The sequence below is a fragment of the Macaca fascicularis genome, chromosome 7 (assembly GCF_037993035.2).
Source record: "Macaca fascicularis isolate 582-1 chromosome 7, T2T-MFA8v1.1".
NCBI classification, from domain to species: domain Eukaryota; kingdom Metazoa; phylum Chordata; class Mammalia; order Primates; family Cercopithecidae; genus Macaca; species Macaca fascicularis.
Window position 1 is genome coordinate 159,494,700 of NC_088381.1, and position 19,559 is coordinate 159,514,258.

At 44.2% G+C, this 19,559-nt stretch overlaps 1 protein-coding gene across 4 annotated transcripts in view; it reads right to left on the minus strand.

Annotated features, from left to right (window-relative positions):
- Nucleotides 1-11,942, minus strand: part of PPP4R3A (protein phosphatase 4 regulatory subunit 3A) — a 50,760-nt gene extending 38,818 nt beyond the window's left edge. For all 4 annotated transcript variants that reach the window (XR_012416073.1, XR_012416072.1, XM_005562037.4 and 1 more), the window contains exon 1: nt 11,149-11,942. Coding sequence is in view for 2 of the 4 variants with exons in the window: in XM_005562037.4 (XP_005562094.1) it covers nt 11,149-11,290 (142 nt within the window). In the remaining 2 variants the exon portion in view is untranslated. The remainder of the gene's footprint in view (nt 1-11,148) is intronic.
- Nucleotides 11,943-19,559: the final 7,617 nt, after the last annotated feature.

Consider the following 19,559-nt stretch of genomic DNA (forward strand, 5'->3'; position numbering starts at 1 on the left):
TCTACTAATTGATATATGCACTTGGACTTTCTCAAAAACATAAGAAGTCCTAAATACTCACTTAGTACAAAGACTGAAAATTGAATCATCTTCACCTACCCAACTTTTAAACACATACTACTCTTTGGGCCAACCATTCTTCTCCTAGGAAATTACCCTACACCCTCGGATAAGTGCCAAGGTATATGGATAAAGATTTCATTAGCAGAGTCTGTAATGGCAACACACTAAAAACAATCTATACCAGCCGTTCTCAAAATGTGATTTGGGGACACTATGGGGCCTGCAAAGTCAAAATTATTTTCAAAATGATACAAGGTTATACGCCTTTTCCACCACCAATTCTCTCAGAGTCTACACTGATACTGCCAAAGATTCAATGCAGAAGCAGATGAGAATCTTCCTGGTTTTTTAAAAATTAGGCCAGATGTTGCAATTTGTAAAAATAGGCCAGGCATGGTGGCTCACACCTATAATCCCAGCACTTCAGGAGGCTGAGGCAGGCGAATCACTTGAGGTCAGGAATTCGAGATAAGCCTGGCCAACATGGTGAAACCCCATCTCTACTAAAAATACAAAAATTAGCCGGGTGTGGTGGCCCATGTCTGTAATTCCAGCTACTTGGGAGGCTGAAGCAGGAGAATTGCTTGAACCCGGGAGGCAGAGGTTGCAGTGAGCCGAGATTGTGCCACCGCACAGTGAGACTCTGTCTCAAAAAAAAAAAAAAGATACTCTCTCATTAAACTCTTATTTTAGAAAAGTTATTTCTTCCTTAATGTTATTTTGTTAACATGCTATGTTAAAACATTATTTTTTAAACATTATTTTTATTTTAAACATTAAACATTATTTTTAAGTGATTTTTTTCCAAAAGTCTGTTTTAATTTCTAATATGGTAAATATTGATAAACACAATTCAAATGAACATTTGGGGAATCCTAAATTTAACAGTATAAAGGGATCTAGCTGGGCGTGGTGGCAAAGGCCAATGACCCCAGGTACTTGGGAGTCTGCTAAGGGAGGGTCACTTAAGCCCGGCTAATTTTTTTTTTTTTTTTTTTTTTTTTAGTAGAGACGGAATTTCACCATGTTGGCCAGGATGGTCTCGATCTCTTGACTTCATCCACCCACCTTGGCCTCCCAAAGTGCTGGGATTACAGGTATGAGCCACCACCTCCAGCTGAGACCCCCATCTCTCCAAAAAAAAAAACCAAACAAACAAAAAAAAAATTGCCAGGCATGGTGGTGCAGGCCTGTAGTTTCAGTTGCGTGGGAGGCTTGCTTGAGGTCAGTAGGTTGAGGCTGCAGTGAGCTCTGACCACACCACTGCACTTCAGCCTGGGCGACAGAGCGAGACTCTGTCTGAAAAAAACAAAATAAAAAATAAAAATGAAAACAAAACAAAGAAAAGAGTCTAAAGGTATCCTGAGAAAAAAAGTTCGAGGAACGCTACACTGTGCCACCAAGAAGATACCGTGTGAATAAGTACAGTGGAATACTACGCTACTTTTAAATGAGATCTGTGTATCCTGACATTAATTTATGTCCCAAATACACTGATAACAGGTGTTTACAATTAGGAAATGGGAAAACAATGTCAAAAGGAGAAATGCCGCTCAGAACATCACCAAGACAAGTGCAGGTAGAAACTGACCAATAGCAAGAAAAAATATAATGAAGGCCAAGGCAGGAGGATCACGAGGTCGGGAGTTCAAGACCATCCTGGCCAACATGGTGAAACCCCATCTCTACTAAAAATACAAACATTATCTGGGCATGGTGGCGTGTGCCTGTAATCCCAGCTACTCGGGAGGCTGATGCAGGAGAATCGCTTGAACCCGGGAGGCAGAAGTTGCAGTGAGCCGAGATCGCACCACTGCACTCCAGCCTGTGTGACAGAGGGAGACTCCGTCTCAAAAAAAAAAAAAAAAAAAAAGGCCCCTCCCTGCTTCACATCTTGGTTCTTCCTATAAAATGAAATGTGAGGGCCTTTCTTGTAGGGTGTTGCCAACCCCCACCAAAACACACCACAATACTACACTTCTGGGGATTAGAGATAATGATGGCTGGTAGTACAGAGTAAGGTATCCTTCTAACAAAGTCTACATTAGAGAGAACTCAGCAAATATTTTTAAAAGGAAAGATTTTGCATAAAAATTATAGATTTCTTGCTGGGTGCAAGTTAATACAGCAAGATTTGTAGTTTAAAAAAAAAACCTACCTCACAGGGCTGCCACGAGCATTAACTGAAATTTTTAATTCAAGTGCCTGTCCCAATATAAAGTACATAACCAGCACTCAATACTTTTTGTTTTTGAGACGGAGTTTCGCTCTTGTCACCCAGGCTGGAGTGCAGTGACACGATCTCGGCTCACCGCTAACTACGCCTCACAGGTTCAAGCGATTCTCCTGACTCAGCCTCCAGAGTAGCTGGGACTACAGGTGCGCACCACCACACCAGGCTAATTTTTCTATTTTTAGTAGAGACGGGGTTTCACCATATTGGCCAAGATGTTCTCTATCTCCTGACCTCGTGATCCGCCTGCCTCAGCCTCCCAAAGTGCTTGGGATTACAGGCGTGAGCCACCGCGCCCGGCCTCAATACTTGTATTTTTAGGGCACCATCATACAATCTTCACTGTTAACACTGTACTGTTGTATAGCAGGGAAACGAGTATTAATAATGACCCATAAACACATTATGAATAAGAGGTTAACCAATATATTCATTTACTGTTTAGGAAAAACATTCTAGTACACATTTAGTCAACATTCCATAAAAAAATTACTGACTTTTAAAACTTATGATAGGCCAGGCATGGTGGCTCATTACTGTAATCTCAGCACTTTGGAAAGCTGAGGTGGGTGGATCACCTGAGGCCAAGAATTGGAGACCAGCTCAAGACCAGCCTGGGCAACATGGCAAACCCTGTCTCTACAAAAAATGCAAAAATTAGCCGGGCATGGTGGTATGTGCCTGTAGTACCAGCTACTTGGGAAGCTGAGGCAGGAGGACTGCTTGAACCCAGAATATTGATATTGCAATGAGCTATGATCGCGCCACTGCACTCCAGCCTGGGTGAAAGACCGAGACCCTGTCTCTAAAATTTAAAAACAAAAAAACCCAAAAACACCTTCTGGTAAACAGTTTTTATTCATCTGGAAAATCTACTTGTTTAGAAGATTTAACTTCCTGTTACTGAAGAAATGAGATAGTATACACAATTCCTGTAATTTTTATGGTTTTATCTTCACTATCAACCAATTAGACTCAGGTAGCAGGAAAGTAATATGGGAGTGTTTTGGTTTAAGTAACTTTGGTCTTCGCCACAGCCCTGATTTGGATAAATACTGAAGGATTTCAGAATGAACAGCTACACCCTTGTCAGCTTCTAGAGTATATTGTCCTTATCAATATTCAAAGCTTAAGGCAGGGACTTATGTACTATGCCTCATTAGTAGAGAGAAAGCACCATCAAAAATGAGTTAATGCCAGCCTGGGCAACATAAGGTGACCCCGTCTCTACAAAAATAGAAAAAATTAGCCAGGCATGGTGGTGTACACCTGTGGTCCCGGCTACTCGGGACGCTGAGGTGAGAGGCTTACTGGAGCCTGGTGGTCAAGACTGCAGTAAGCCCTGATCACTGCACTCCAGCCTGGGCAACAGAGTGAGACCCCGCCTCAAAAAAATAAAAGTCAGTGGGGTCCAAAATCTTATGTAGGTGGGAGACTAAAGTATGCTTTAAATCTCTAACAGGCATATGCTCCAAGTCCTTTTTTCCTGATTTTTTTGGAAAAAAATTTAAATGCCTCATTACACAATGGCATTTAAAAACTAAAATGGGCCAGGTGTGGTAGCTCACAGCTATAATCCTGGCTACTCAGGAGGGCGAGGCAGGAGGATGGCTTGAGGCCAGAAATTCAAGACTAGTCTGGGCAACACAGTAAGATCCCACTTCCCCTCAAAAAAATTTAAAAATAAATCAACTGTGTGTGGTGGCATGTGCCTATAGTCCCAGCTACTTGGGAGGCTAAGGCAGGAGGATCACTTGAGTCTTAAGAGTTTGAGGCTGCAGTGAGCTATGATCGTGGCACTGCACTCCAGCCTGGGTGACAGAGCAAAACCTTGTCTCTAAACAAACACTTTTCAAAGTTAAATACTTCCCCTTGTACCGAAACTGAGCTCTTCTTGGTAAATATACAGAATGCTTGGCATATACAAGATTCTATACTACTGACTTAATTGTTCATTTCTCTCACAGCCCTCACCCCCAAAAGCTTTTCCACACTATGTGTTCTGACCTCCTTTTCTAATTATAGTAGGGGTAGAGGGAGACCCACCTACAACGAACATGGAGTTCTATCAAGAGGCAGAAACAGCACAGAATCCCAGTTTCACCATTTGCTAGCAGTGCTGCCTTGAACAAAAACATTTCTCCATGTCTCATTTTCTTCATGCCTTAAGTATCAGTGAGAATTTAACCTGTTTAACTCTGTAAGATGTGAGTCAGAGAACAGATAAACTATACTGAAATGTAAATAATACTTTATAAAATTCAAGGTAAAAACTCAATGTAAACACACTATTCTGCATGCCTTGGCAAGTAATTCATAATAAAGAGCACAAATATGATTATGGCTAAAGACACTCTTCAGTGTGTGGAGGAATTCCAACTTCCTTACATTTCTTTCTTTTAAAAATTTGTTTTTAGAAATAGGGTCTGTCACACAAGCTGGAGTGCAGTAGCACAACCATAGTTCATGGCAGCCTCAAACTCCTGGGCTCAAGCAATTCTCTGGCTTCAGCCTCCTGAGTAGCTGAGACTACAAGTATGTGCCATGTGACCGGCTAATTTTCCAACTTTTTGTGGAGACAGGGTCTTGCTATGTTGCCCAGGCTGGTCTCTAACTTCTGGCTTTGAGCAATCCTCCCCCAGCTTGGCTTCCCAAAGTGCTGGGATTACAGGTGTGGGCCACTGTGCCCGGGCTCTCTCTCTCTCTATATTTATATATATATATACACATACACACACACACACATAAATACACACATATATATATATATTTTTTCCTGATACAGGGTCTTTCTTCATCAGTCAGGCTGGAGTACAGTGGCTCAGTCACAGCTCACTGTAGCCTCGACCTCTGGGCTCAAGCAATCCTCTTGCCTCAGCCCCAAGCGGCCGGAACTACAGGTGTTTACCACCACACTTGGCTAATTTTAAAATGTTTATTTTGTAGAGATGGGGGTCTCACTTTGTTCCCCAGTCTTACATTTATCAATTGTAAAACTGGCAGGTGGATGTGGTAAAAATCATAATGGTGAAAAGTAGCACAGTGGGGCAGAGGGAGACAGGGTATCAGGAAGAACAGCTAATGGATGCTGGGCTTAATACCTAGGTGATGGGTTGACCTGTGCAGCAAACCACCACGGCACACATTTACCTATGTAACGAACCTGCACATGTACCCCGGAATTTAAAATAAAAGTTGAAGAGAGAAAAGCAGTATAATGATTTGACCACAAAGGGAGAGGACAAATAAGGTATGAAATTATTATCCTTACTTCAAGTCAACAGACACAGCATACACTGAAGTAATTAAAAATAAAAACAAAATTATCTGAAATGGAAGATGGAACTTTGCAGGTACATGGCTATCATAAAAACTGAGAGAAAATAAGGTAATCTATCTTCATTAAAGAAAAGCACGGGCTAGGTGTGCGGTAATCCTAGTACTTCAGGCAGCCAGGTGGGAAGGATCACTTCAGACCTGGAGTTCGAGACCATTCTGGGCAACACAGTGAGAACCTCTCAAAAAATTCAAAAATGGGGCCGGGCACAGTGGCTCACGCCTGAGCCCAAGAGGTTCAACACCATCCTGGGCGACAAAGACCCACCCCCTTCCAAAAAAAAAAAATTTTTTTTTTAAATTACGCAGGCGCAGTGGTGGGCACCTATAATCCCAGCTAGGCAGGAAGATCAACTGAGCCCAGGAGTTTGAGGTTACAGTGAGCTATGATCCTGCCACTGCACGACAGCATGGGCAACAGAGCTCTTAAAAGCAAAAATTAAAAAAAAAAAAAAAAAAAAAAACAAAAAGAAAGGGCAGGGTGTGGTGGCTCACCTGAGATCAGGAGGAGTTCGAGATCAGCCTGGCCAACATGGTGAAACCCTATCTCTACTAAAAACACAAAAATTCACCAGGCATGGTGGCAGGCACCTGTAATTCCAGCTATTCGTAAGGCTGAGGCAGGGGAATCACTTGAACCTGGGAGGCGGAGGTGGCAGTGAGCCGAGATTGTGCCATTGCACTCCAGCCTGGGTGACAAGAGCGAAACTGTCTCAAAAAAAAAAAAAAAAAACCGAAAAAACAAAAAACAAAAGGGATGTGTTCTTCCAACCAATTTTGCCAGCAGAAACCTGCTGGATGAGGACGCAATCCAAGAAATGGGCCCAGAAGCTTAGTGGGACATCCCTTTTCCTCTAAAGCAAGTTAGGCTGAGTGCCAAGTTTACTGAGTTTTGGAAGGGAAGGGCATACAGTACTTACCCAGACAGATCTGCTCTGTAATATGAAGACCACAAGTACTTCCATTTATAAATTCCCTTCTGTGATTTTTAGATGAGCATATAAGCTCCCCTAACAGGAACTGAGCCTACAGTTGAGATAGCATTATCGTAGCTTCCCCTTCCACAAAGATAGACCCAATAATGAGAAAATTTTAAAACTACCCAGCCTTTCTATAACCATGCTACAACTATATACATTATAAACTTCCCAAACACTTTGTCATTACTAAGTAGTGTTTACAGTTTAAAACGAATTGCCTGAATTTGAATCCCAACTCATACCATCTTAATAGATGAATGACTTTGGACATGTTGTCATCCTTTCTGAGAGAACTTACTAAAAAAAAGAAATGAGGCCAGGTATGGTGGCTCACGCCTGTAATCCCAGCACTTTGGGAGGCTGAGGAGGGTGAATCATCTGAGGTCAGGAGTTCGAGACCAGCCTGGCCAACACGGTGAAACCCCGTCTCTACTAAAAACACAAAAATTAGCCATGCAGGATGGCGGATGCCTGTAATCCCAGGCTTGAGGCTTGAAGCATGAGAATCCCTTGAACCTGGAAGGTGGAGGTTGCAATGAGCCGAGATCATGCCACTGCACTCCAGCCAGGGCGACAGAGATTCTGTTAAAAAAACAAAAACAAACAAAAAAAATCCATCATTTATTTCACAGATATGCAAAAGCCCCATCACCCTATCTCTAGCACTGACCAGTTTCTCACCAAATTAGCTGACAGCCTATTTCTAAGGTAGATGATTAACACATCACAAAAACTTAATTTTATAGAACATAAAATATTGCAAAAGTGTTAAGAATCAAGTATTTGTTTTGTTTTAAAGAAATAATCTGAAAATCAACAGATTTTTTTTTGGGAAAAGCTACAAGTAATTTAGAAAAAAAAAACTTCAACACAACCATGATTAGGTCTAGCCCAAATACGGAAAAGCACAATAATTTTAAGTTTCTATTGGACAAATGACTCAGTTTATGGAAAATCAGAAATACTTTCCACTTTGCTCATGACAATAAAAAGAAAATATCAATCATCCTATGATGGAGAATGGAGCAAGCACACAGTAATGGCTGACCCCAACTAGCAGTCAACACAAAAACATTCATGTAAAGCTTGTAGATAAACTACAATTGAGATTTTTATTTGAGAATCAGTCTTGCTCTGTTGCTCAGGCTGGAGTGCAGTGGCGCTGATCTCAGTTCACTGCAAGCTCCGCCTCCTGGGTTCATGTCATTTTCCTGCCTCAGCCTCCTGAGCAGCTGGGACTATGGGCGCCCACCACCACACCTGGCTAATTTTTTGTATGTTTTTAGTAGAGATGGGGTTTCACTGTATTAGCCAGGATGCTCTTGATCTCCTGACCTTGTGATCTGCCCGCCTCGGCCTCCCTAAGTGCTGAGATTACAGGCATAAGCCACCGTGCCCAGCCGAAAATATCTTTAGGCTGAAAGTTATTTTCATTTTCTTTAAAATACAACTTCAGGCTAATAGAGCAGCAAATGCAAGTAGACAGTAACATGGGGGTTTAATAGGGCTAACAGCACTAACTAAATCAGAGCACTGTTGTGAGAATTATGTAAGTCAATGCAAGTAAATTGCTTAGAGTTTGGCACACAGAAGGTACTCAGTAAATTTTGACTTATCCCTACTTAGATGTTGGAAGAAATGTTAATCATCAAACTAATTACTGACAATATCTCACAAGTATCCTGGAATTTTTTCTAAGTCCAGGGTGCGTGTGTGTGTGCATGTGTGTGTATGACAGGGTCTCCCTCTGTCACCCAGTGCAGGGGCATGATCATAACTCACTGCAGCCTCCACCTCCTGGGCTCAAGTGATCCTCTCACATCAGCCTCCAGAGCAGCTAGGATTACAGGACCCTGCCACCGCACAAGCTAACGTTTGTACATTTTGTAGAGATGGGGTTTTGTCATGTTGCCCAGGCTGGTCTCGAACTCCCGAGCCCACGAAATCTGTCTGCCTCGGCCTCCCAAAGTGCTGGGATTGTAGGCGTGAGCCACCGCACCCAGCCTTTTTGGATTCAGTTTTCCTTACAGCCTAAACTTACAAGGCACATCAGTAATTGAGTTAAGCTATCTCCCTGCTAGATAAAGACTAAAGTCATTTTGTTGTAGTCATTTAACCTCCAACCTGCGAAATGGAGGAAGAGAGATTTGTGGCTATTTCCAAAACGGTAAAAATATAAATGGAGGTTGGGCGCAGTGGCTCACGCCTGTAATCCTAGCACTTTGGGAGGCCGAGGTGGGCAGATCACCCGAGGTAAGGAGTTCGAGATCAGACTGGCCAAAACGGTGAAACCCCATCTCTACTAAAAATACAAAAAAATTAGCCAGGCATAGTGGCACATGCCTGTAGTCCCAGATACTAAGGAGCTAAGGTAGGAGAATTGCCTGAACCCAGGAAGTGGAGGTTGCAGTGAGCCGAGATCATGCCATTACACTCCAGCCTGGGCGACAAGAGCGAAACTCCATCTCAAAAAAAAATATATATATATATGTATATGTATATATTATATATACTATATATGTACTATATACTGTATGTACTACATATTATATATACTATATAAGTACCATACGCTATATGTACTACATAATATATACTATATATGTACCATATACTACATGTACTATGTATTATATTATATATACACACACAGAAAAAAGTTTTATATTAACATACAATTATATTAACATAGAATTATGCAGAAGAGCATATTTCTGATAGTATGACATTAACCTTTTATGCTTAAAAATATCTTAAAGGATTTTTTGTATAATGAATCAAATTAAACCCATGATGTGAAGGTTATATGTATTATTTTTAACATGGAGTTCAAAGAATTGATCTCAAATCTACACATGCTTTCAGCTGGGATGGTGGCTCACGCCCGTAGTCCTAACACTCCGGGAGGACGAGGTGGGTGGACTGCGTGAGGTCAGGCGTTCCAGATCAGCCTTGGCAATAGGACAAAATCCTGTCTTTATTTTTATTTTTTTGAAAGTAAAAAATTAAGAAGAAACCTACAGATAAATCTACTAAAAGCCCATACCTTCTAACATACTATGTAAAGTTTGCCAAATGTGTGAAAGATCTAGAGTAGGTTATTACGTGAGTCACATACAAAATTACACTAACACTTGACATTCAAATTGTATTTTAAGTAGCCAATAATAACTCAGGCCCAGAAAAATACACCCAACATTCAAAAAATTTTAAATGCCCCCAAAAGGAAATAATTTCTCTCCAGATTTAAGTCATTTTGGGTAACCTTATAACCTGTGGGCAATATACTCCAGATTACCACTTTCAATTTAAATAGAACATCAATGTTCCCAAAGTCTTCAACTACAGAAGGGCTAGTCTTGTTGGTTTTTTATGGAATTGGAATTCTGGGTAGAGTCCAACTGAAGAAAATTCCTTGAAATTAGTCTGTAATAATTCAGACACAGAATCACTACAATCATAATAAACTGACCTCGTTAGCAACTGTAAAATATAAACCAATGTACCAAAAGAGGTGGAAGAGAACTTACTTTCACGTTTGGAAGTAACAATTTGACAACAGTTTTACCCCACTTGAATATTTTAAGTGAAATTCACTGTATATCTCCAAAAACAGTGGCAATCCCTAGAGAGAATAAGTCTTCTAAAATATGAAACACTCAGAAGATGTGGAAAAAAGAAAAAAAGGGAAACACTTATTTTCAAACAACTTAGTCTTTGAACCTTGAGGGTTGTTTCAAAATGGGTGAAGCATAAACACTAGGGAAGATCCGAAAGGTTTTAAAAATTATCTGCCAACTTCTCTGCACCTGTTAACGAAATTATGAACACCCATTTAAGCAATCAAAAAAAAAAAGCTCATATAAAATTATTCCAAACTTGCAAGATGTTTATATAGCGAGCTACACACAAAATTCTGCATTACTATAAAAAAGACAACCAACACTGGTGAACAAAAATCTCTATCTTCTCAAGGTAAAGCGTCTTCTCTTAGCGTAGAGTTGCCAGATCCAGTGTTGCCAACCTCCAACGGGATCAGAAACATGTAGCAAAAAGACGTTTAAAAAGAAAAAGAAAGAAATCACAGCAAAATGTTCTTCAAAGTATGAAAGGTCCAAGAACTTTCTTAGCTCCAAGCAAAGTTTCATGCCTGCTTTACAGATGGGTGAACTAAGGCAGAAGATCGGATTAATCAGTGTCTTTCTCAAGGTCACTCTAGTGCAAAAGAACAGTACACTCCGGACTCCCCATCTCAGGTCCTCGACCTCACACACTCCAGGGCGGCACAGCTCAACACGCTTGGCTCTCTTCGTACCCAAAATGCCACCAGGCACTCAGAGAAAGGAAACATTTCAGGCGCTCTCCGGGGAGCTCCCGCAGGACTGGGGTACCTGGGGCCCGCCCTCCCCCGGGGTGGCTGCCGTGGCCAGCCGTCCCTCCGTTCTCGTGGAGCGAGCGCCATGCCCCGCAAGAACCAGGGAGGCGGCCCAGGGCCGTGGGGGCTGCGAAGGGCCCGCCACGAGGGGCTTCACTTACCGTCGCTCTCAGCCCTGACAAGCAGGGACATGCCCTTCAGCCGCTCCACGTAGCCAGACGACACATGCCCGGTGCCCCGGTCGTCCCACTGCCGGTCCTCGTTGAGCGTGTACACCTTCACCCGCCGCCGGGTGTCGGTCATCGTGCCGCCCGGGAACCGGGGCGGGGGCCCCGCCAGTAGACGCCCAGGAAAGGGGTCCTGGAGAGGCGAGGGGCGAGGCGTGAGGGCGCCCGCGAGCGAAGGGCTCCCCGGCCTCACTGCCGCCGCTGGGCGCCGCGGGGCCGCGCCGCCGCCTGCATGGCCCGCTCCCGGGACCGAGTTCTGGGCCGCCGCCTTTCCTCGCCTCCGGCTCCCCGGCGCTATTGTCCAGGCCCGGCGAGCCCGGCGCCCGGCAGCCCCGAGGGGGCCGCGCAGCGCTTCGTAGCCTCCCGCCCCGCAGCGCTAGGAACTCGGGGCTCCCGTCACTGCCCTGCTCCCGCCTCCGCCATGATCTCCGCGAAGCAGCTTCCCGCGCCGCCGCCGCCGCCTCCTCAGGCCGCTGCCGCCGCCGCCATATTTTCCTTCCTTATACCTGGCCCTGCCACCGCGGCCAGTGGCTCCCTTCCGCTCCCTGCTTCAAACGTCAGAAGCCGACAGGCGCCTGATCCTTCTGCAAATGCTACCACTGCCTGGGAGACTCTGAAGCCCCCGGCCGCCCAACCGCCCCGGGCTAGTGGAAGTCGGTTTCCCTCCGCCGCCGCCTCTTCCGTCTTCCTCACACAGCCAAAACCGCCGCCATCTTGGTTCGCCCCTCAAAAGCGGCGCGCGGGGCCACCCAGGGAGCAGCTGCAGGGGCGGCTCGGAGCCCCACCATTTAAAGAGACAGCAGCGAGACCGGGAGCCTTACTGCGGCGGAGGCTTCCGACGGAGGCGGGAGGCGGGCGCGGAGTTGCCGAGGTGGCGGGAGCGCAGGGAGCGGAGGAGGCGGGACGCTGACTGCGCCGGTGACAGCCCGAGGCTCCCTCGCGCCTCCCTGCACGCACCGTCGTGCGAGCGCGGGGCGGTGTGTGCGTCCGTCGCGCTCTGTGTTCGTCATCAGCCCCGCTCCAGGATGCGCGAGGGGCGTGGATCCGTCTGCGGCCTCTGCGAGCTGGCCCCGGCGTCTCGGCCTCGGGTCCGCCTGCCGCCGCCTTCTCTTGTTCCTTCCCCTGTCCCTGGCCTGCGGACGCCGGGCGGCGTGGGCCCGGGCCCCTACCCGCTTCCGAGAGCGTTTTCCCGGGGCCGCCTTTGCGGCTGAGTCGGGCGCTCGGGACCCACCCGGCCCCTTGCGGACTTGAAGGAATGAAATGGAAACGCTTCCGGGGAAGGTCGCGGGTGTGGGCGGCTAGGTTGGCGCAGCCTTGGGAGCCGCCATGGGTCGCGGACTGGCGTGGCCAGTGTGGAAACTTGGGACTGTTTGCGTTTTCTGGGCGTGGGACCGAGTCCGAAGTGACAATTCTAAAACTTCACCTTACAGCCTAGGCAAGCCCCAAGTGCTCCATTCCTTCATCCCCATCAGAACTGTCTGCGAGCCTTGTCGGAAAGGAACTTAAGGCGCTCACAAAAACAAATGCGACACTGCAAAATCGGGAGGAGTAATTCTCAGCATTAGGTAGTCCTGTGCTTTGAAGAGCTACTTGATGTCAAGTATTGCTAATCTTCACAGAGGAATAACATTCTGTTTCCTATCATGCAGCTCATGTGCCACTATTTTGGTGGCTTTTACCATTTGCTAGGCCTGGTAGGTCGGGCTTGTCCGCTAGGAATATAATGCGAGCCACACACATAACTTTAAACTTTGCGGTAGCCACAAAAAGCACGAAGAAACTGATGAAATTAGTGTTAACGTTTCAGTGCGGTATTTTCAAAATGTTATTTCAGTAATCAAATTATTAAAGATATACGTTCCTTTTTAACCTTACGATGTCTTTAAAATGTGATATATTTTGTCCTTCCAGCAAGTCTCTGTTGGGATACTGAATTTTCATCAGAAATATCTGTGTTTAGATTTTATTGGAAAAAAAATTGCTTTTGAGACAGGATCTCTCTCTTGTCACCCACCCTGGAGTGCAGTGGCTCAGTCTCGGCTCATTGCCGCTTCAACCTCGTGGGCTCAAGCGATTCTCCCACCTCAGCTTCCCAAGTAGCTGGGACCACAGGTGTATACCACCACTCCCAGTTAATTAATTAAGTTTATTTTTTTTTTTCGGTAGAGACGGGTTTCACTGTTGCCCGGACTGGTAGAGTATATTAAATTTACAGTTGAGAATGTAGATTCACATATTCTGTTATTCCAATCATACTTAACTTTTCCAAAAGCTGAATCAAGTGTCAATTTTTAAATTTAGCTGGGCGCGGTCGCTCACGAGGTCAGGAGTTCAAGACCAGCCTGGCTGACATAGTGAAACCCCATCTGTACAAAAAAATACTAATTAGCCGGTCATGGTGGTGCGTGCCTGTAGTCCCAGCTACTTGGGACGCTGAGGCAGGAGGATCTCTTGAACCCGGGAGGCAGAGGTTGCAGTAAGCTGAGATTGTGCCACTGCACTCCAGCCTGGGCAACAGAGCAAGACTCTGTCTCAAAAAATAAAATAATAATTTAAATTTAAAAATCAAGTAAAAAAATTCAGCTTGTGAGTAGCACTAGTCAAAATTTGAAGGCCCGGTAGCCACATGTGTCTAGTGGCTACAGTTTTGGAAGATACGAGTGCTTGACATTGCCAGGAATCTTTTAAACCTGCAATGTGGCTGGGCGCGGTGGCTCCCACCTGTAATCCCAGCACCTTGGGAGGCCAGGGCAGGCAGATTGCTTGAGGCCAGGAGTTCGAGATCAGCCTGGCCAACATAGCAAAACCCTGTTTCTACTAAAAATACAAAAATTAGCCAGGCATGGTCCCAGCTCCTTGACTCTGAGGTACAAGAATCGCCTGAACCTGGGGAGGCGGAGAGTGCAGTGAGCCGAGATTGTGCCACTGCACTCTAGCCTGGGTGTCAGAGCAAGACTCTGTCTTTAAAAAAAAAGAAAAGAAAAAAAGAAACCTGTAAAGTATTGGTGTTACTATACCCATCTATTAGGAAGGAAGCTAATAGCATGAACAGGGCTGAGGGGTTTCTAGGATACAGGACTTTCAGTTTTAAATTCCTTTAGAAGTTGGGACCTTCCTCCCCAGCGACTTAAAATATAAAGATATAAACAGGGCGTGGTGACTCACAGTTGTAATCCCAGCACTTTGGGAATCCGAGGCTGACGGATCACGAGGTCAGGAGTTCGAGACCAGCCTGGCCAACATGGTGAAAACCCTGTCTCTACTAAACATACAGAAATTAGCAGGGCGCAGTGGCACGAGCCTGTAATGCCAGCTACTCAGGAGGTTGAGGCAGGAGAATTGCTTGAACCCGGGAGGCAGAGGTTGTGGTGAGCCAAGATCACGCCATTGCACTCCAGCCTGGGCAACAAGAGTAAAACTCTGTCTCAAAAAAAAAAAAAAAAAAAAAAAAAAAGGCCGGGCGCGGTGGCTCAAGCCTGTAATCCCAGCACTTTGGGAGGCCGAGGCGGGTGGATCACGAGGTCAGGAGATCGAGACCATCCTGGCTAACATGGTGAAACCCCGTCTCTACTAAAAATACAAAAAACAAGCCGGGAGTGGTGGCGGGCGCCTACTGTAGTCTCAGCTACTTGGGAGGCTGAGGCGGGAGAATGGCGTGAACCCGGGAGGCGGAGCTTGCAGTGAGCCGAGATCACGCCACTGCACTCCAGCCTGGGAGACACAGCCAGACTCCGTCTCAAAAAAAAAAAAAAAAAAAAAAAAAAGGTATAAACGAGTGCTTGAAAGACCAGTCGGAAACTCGCTGTTCACAAACAAAACTGGAAAATTATGAAAACAAAGCAATAAAGCAATCGCTTTTTCTTTAAAAAAAAAAAAAGGCAACAATTTTTATTTATTTATTTATTTATTTTGAGATAGAATCTCCCTCTGTCGCCCAGGCTGGAGTGCAGTGGCATGATCTTGGCTCACTGCAACTTCCGCCTCCCGGGTTCAAGTAATTCTACTGCCTCAGCCTCCCAAGTAGCTGGGATTACAGGCGCCTGCCACGACGCCCGGCGTGGAGGCAGGGTTTCACCATGTTGGCCAGGCTGGTCTCAACTCCTGACCTCAAGTAATCCATCCGCCTCAGCTTCCCAAAGTGCTGGGATTACAGGTGTGAGCCACCACGCCTGGCCAACGATTTCAAGTATTAGGGCATGAGAGCAATTTTGTCAATTTTTGATGCAATTATGACATTGGTAAATTTATTCGTATGCTAATACTTATTTGATCCCCAAACCAAACATGAAATACTTTCTAGAAAATAATAAAGTAAATGAAAAAGTAATAAATGGAATAAGGTTAAAAATTATAGTTTATGGAACATACCATAAAATATTAGATTTAAATGAAATTTAATACAATACAATCTTAACAGTTCTATCAGTCTGGATTCTACCAGAGAAACAACCAGTAGAATACATCTACACAAAGATGGAGTGAGTTATCTCAAGACATTTGTTTACATGATAATGCAGTCTGGGTAGGCAAGTCTAAAATATGTAGGACAGGTCAGCTGCAGAGGGGAAACTGAGGCAGGAGCTGACACTGCAGTCAACAAATTCTTCTTCCTCAGGGAAACATATTAGCGCTTTTTTTTTTTTTTTTTTTTTTTTGAGACAGAGTCTCACTCTGTCGCTCAGGTTAGAGTGCAGTAGCACAATCACAGCTCATTGCAACTTCCACCTCCCCAGGTTCAAGCGATTCTTGTGCCTTAGCCTCCCAAGCAGCTGGAACTGTAGGCCTGCGCCACCATGCCCTGCTAATTTTTGTATTTTTAGTAGAGATGGGGTTTCACCAAGTTGGCCAGGCTGGTCTCGAACTTCTGCCTCAAGTGATCTGCCTGCCTCAGATTCCCAAAGTGCTGGGATTACAGGCTTGAGCAACAACACCCAGTCCTGATTTGCTTTTAAGGCCTTTAACTGATTGGATGAGACCCACCGAGATAACCTGAGATAATTTTCCTTTAAAGTCAACTGGTAGTGGATGTTTAATCATATCTACAAGTACTCCCACAGCAATGTCTAGATTAGTGTTTGTTTGCTGGGTGGTATAGCCTAGCCAAATTGCCAGAAAGGCTGGGTGTGGTTGTTCATACCCATAATCCTCGCATTTTGGGAGGCTAAGTGGGAGGATTGCTTGAGGCCAGGAGTTCGAGACCAGCCTGGGAAACAGCGAGACCCTATCTCTACAGAAAATACAAAAATTAGCCAATTATGGTGGTGTGTGCCTGTGGTTTCAGCTAGTCTGGAGGCTGAGGCAGGAGGATCCCTTGAGTCCAGGAGGTAGAGGCTGCAGTGACCCAAGATCATGCCACTGCACTCCAGCCTTGACAACAGAGTGAAACTCTGTCACTGAGAAAAACAAACACATGCAAAAAAATAAATTGCCACAAAACTGACTTATAATAACTTAATCATATTCCATGCACAAATCGTGATATGGTTAAGAAAATACCTAATGGAATTCAATAAGGGATGCTGCAAATCACAAAAGCCTGAGAGACGCTGTCTTAGTGGTCAAGCATGTAGAGGATGGATCACCAGTCCAGGTCCTGCCTCTTAGCAGTTGTGTGACATTTCCAAGCATCTTCAGCTCTCTGTACCTCAGTTTCCTCATTTGTAAGATAGGAATAATGTTAATTTCTAGGGCTGTAAGAAATAAGAAACTGATTCTTCATTCTTCCTGTGCTGTAAATATAAAGCTTTCCCACTGAACCTTTTTACCTTCACCTACATGCATAACATAGATTTGTAAAGTATGTACTGGAAGGAGCCTGTTCAGTACATAGTATCTGTACCTATTTATGTTACTTACCTTGATCCATGTTGCATTCATCATTTTATAATATTGCCTGCCTTAGGTTTAAAATCCTGGAAAGGTCAGCGACAAGGCTGCTGGCTTGTATGCTGTCCATATCCAGAAGGTGCCACCCACGTAGATGAGCTCTGTGTTTGCCGGTGAAGATAATGGTGTCTGTATGGTGAAAAGGGCATACCACCAGAAGTTAGAGGAGTTGAGTCTTTATTTTGGTTCAGCCACTAAGTTGGTGGTCTAGGATAAGAACTTGGCCTTTTCTGACCTTAGTTTTATCATCCTGATGACTTAAAATTTTTTAAAATTTATTTTTATTTTATAAATATATTTTTTATTGACACATAATATTTGTAAATATGAGGTACAGGTGATATTTTGTTACATGCATAGAATGTGTAATGATCAAATCAGGGTATTTAGAATATCTATCACCATGAGCATTTATCAATTCTGTGTGTTGAGAACATTTCAAGTCCTCACATGTAGCTATTTTGAAATGTACAATACATTGTTGTTAGCTATAGTCACCCTACTGTGCTACAGAACATTGTAACTTATTCCTTCTGAAACCACCTTTGCAAAATTATGAGAGTAAAGAAATCTGACATAGTCGACTCCATCTTGCATCTGACCCCCAAGCTGCCCTTGGCCATTCCTGGACATAGGCCAAACTAGCTTTGGAAGGAATTCAGTGTATAGTTTAATTTGAAAACAAGGACATTAACAATTCCTCCCTAAAACTAACCCTTTTCTTGCTCAGGGACAGAAAACTGCATTTTTAAGAGTAATGAAAGGCCACAAGAATAGCATTATGGGAGGGGCATGAACTCTGCTAAAATGCAGGCAAAATTTCTATAACCCATAACTGCTCAGGAGTCCTGTGGCCAGAGGTCACAAGACTTGTGACCTTTCCAATTGCTCCTATAGATAACAACAGTATTGTTGAACCTAAGATTGTTTTTTCTAAGATGTTTTTCAGACTGACCCCACCCAGACTCATGACTCATGACTCAACTGGTCCTGTGACCCCACCCAGAGGCGGACTTACACACACCTTTATGATTTCATCTTCAAGCAGTCAGCAGCACCCATTCCCTAGTCTCCTGCCCACCAAATTGTCCAGAAAAACCCTAGCCTCTGAGCCTTCAGGGAAACTGATCTGAGTGATAACTCCCGTTCTCACAGGTGGATGGCCTCTAGTCAATTACACTCTTTCTTTACTGCAGTGCTGTGGTCTCAGTGGATTGATTTTGTCTGTGCAGCAGGCAGGAAGAATCCCTTGGGCGATTACATTTCTATTTATTATAACTGCATGTTTGCATGTTTGTATCCCCCTTTTCTTCTTTTAGGCAGAGTCTCACTCTGTCATCCAGGATGGAGCGCAGGGGTGTGATTTCAATCACTGCCTCAGTCTCCTGAGTAGCTGGGAGCACAGGTGATCGCCACCGTGCCCAGCTAATTTTTGTAATGTTTTTAGACACGGGGTTTCTCCATGTTGCTCAGGCTGATCTCAAAACTCTTGAACTCAAGCGATCTTCCCACCTTGGCCTCCCAAAGTGCTGGGATTACAGGCGTGAGTCACTGTGCCTGGCTGTTTGTACTCATTAATTAGCCACTCTTTGTCCTAACCCTCAACATCCTTCCCAGACTCTGGTAACTATCGTTCTACTCTGTACCTCTATGAGATCCGCTTTTTTAGCTCCCACACCAGTGAGTGCTTGTGATATTTGTCTTTTTGTGTCTGGCTTATTTCACTTAATATAATGATCTCCAGTTCCATCCATGTGGCTGCAAATGACATGATTTCATTCTTTTTTATGGCTGAAAAATACTCCATTGTGTAAATATACCACATTTTCTTTATCCATTCTTCTGATGATGGACACTGTTGTGAAGAATGCTGTAATAAACATGGGGATGCATGTATCCCTTTGAAATTGTGATTTCCTTTCCTTTGGTTGTATGCCCAGTAGTGGGATTGCTGTATCGTTTGGTAGTTCTATTTTTAGTTTTTGGAGAAATCTCCATGCTGTTCTCCGGGGTGTCTGTACTAATTTACATTCCAACCGCAGCGTATGAGAGTTCCCTTTCCTCTGAGTCCTTCCCAGCTTCTGTTATTTTTCTGAAACGATGATGATTTTTAAGGACACTTCTAGCTTTCAGATTCTGTTAAGTGTGCAATGATGGTTGTAAGAACAACAGAAATCACTAAATTCTCCCCATAAAGGTGGATGTCGATCTGACCACACATGAGCATTTTTATGACATTCGTTAGAATCTTACTACAAAGCACTATGCTATATATATATATATATATATATATATATATATATATATATATATATATATGAAAATAATCACCAGAGAAAATACTCAACAAAATAGGTATTCCAACAATCATCTCACCCATTTTTGTCCTATTTTCTTTTTTTTCTTTGAGATGGAGTTTTACTCTTGTTGCCCAGGCTGGAGTGCAATGGCACGATCTT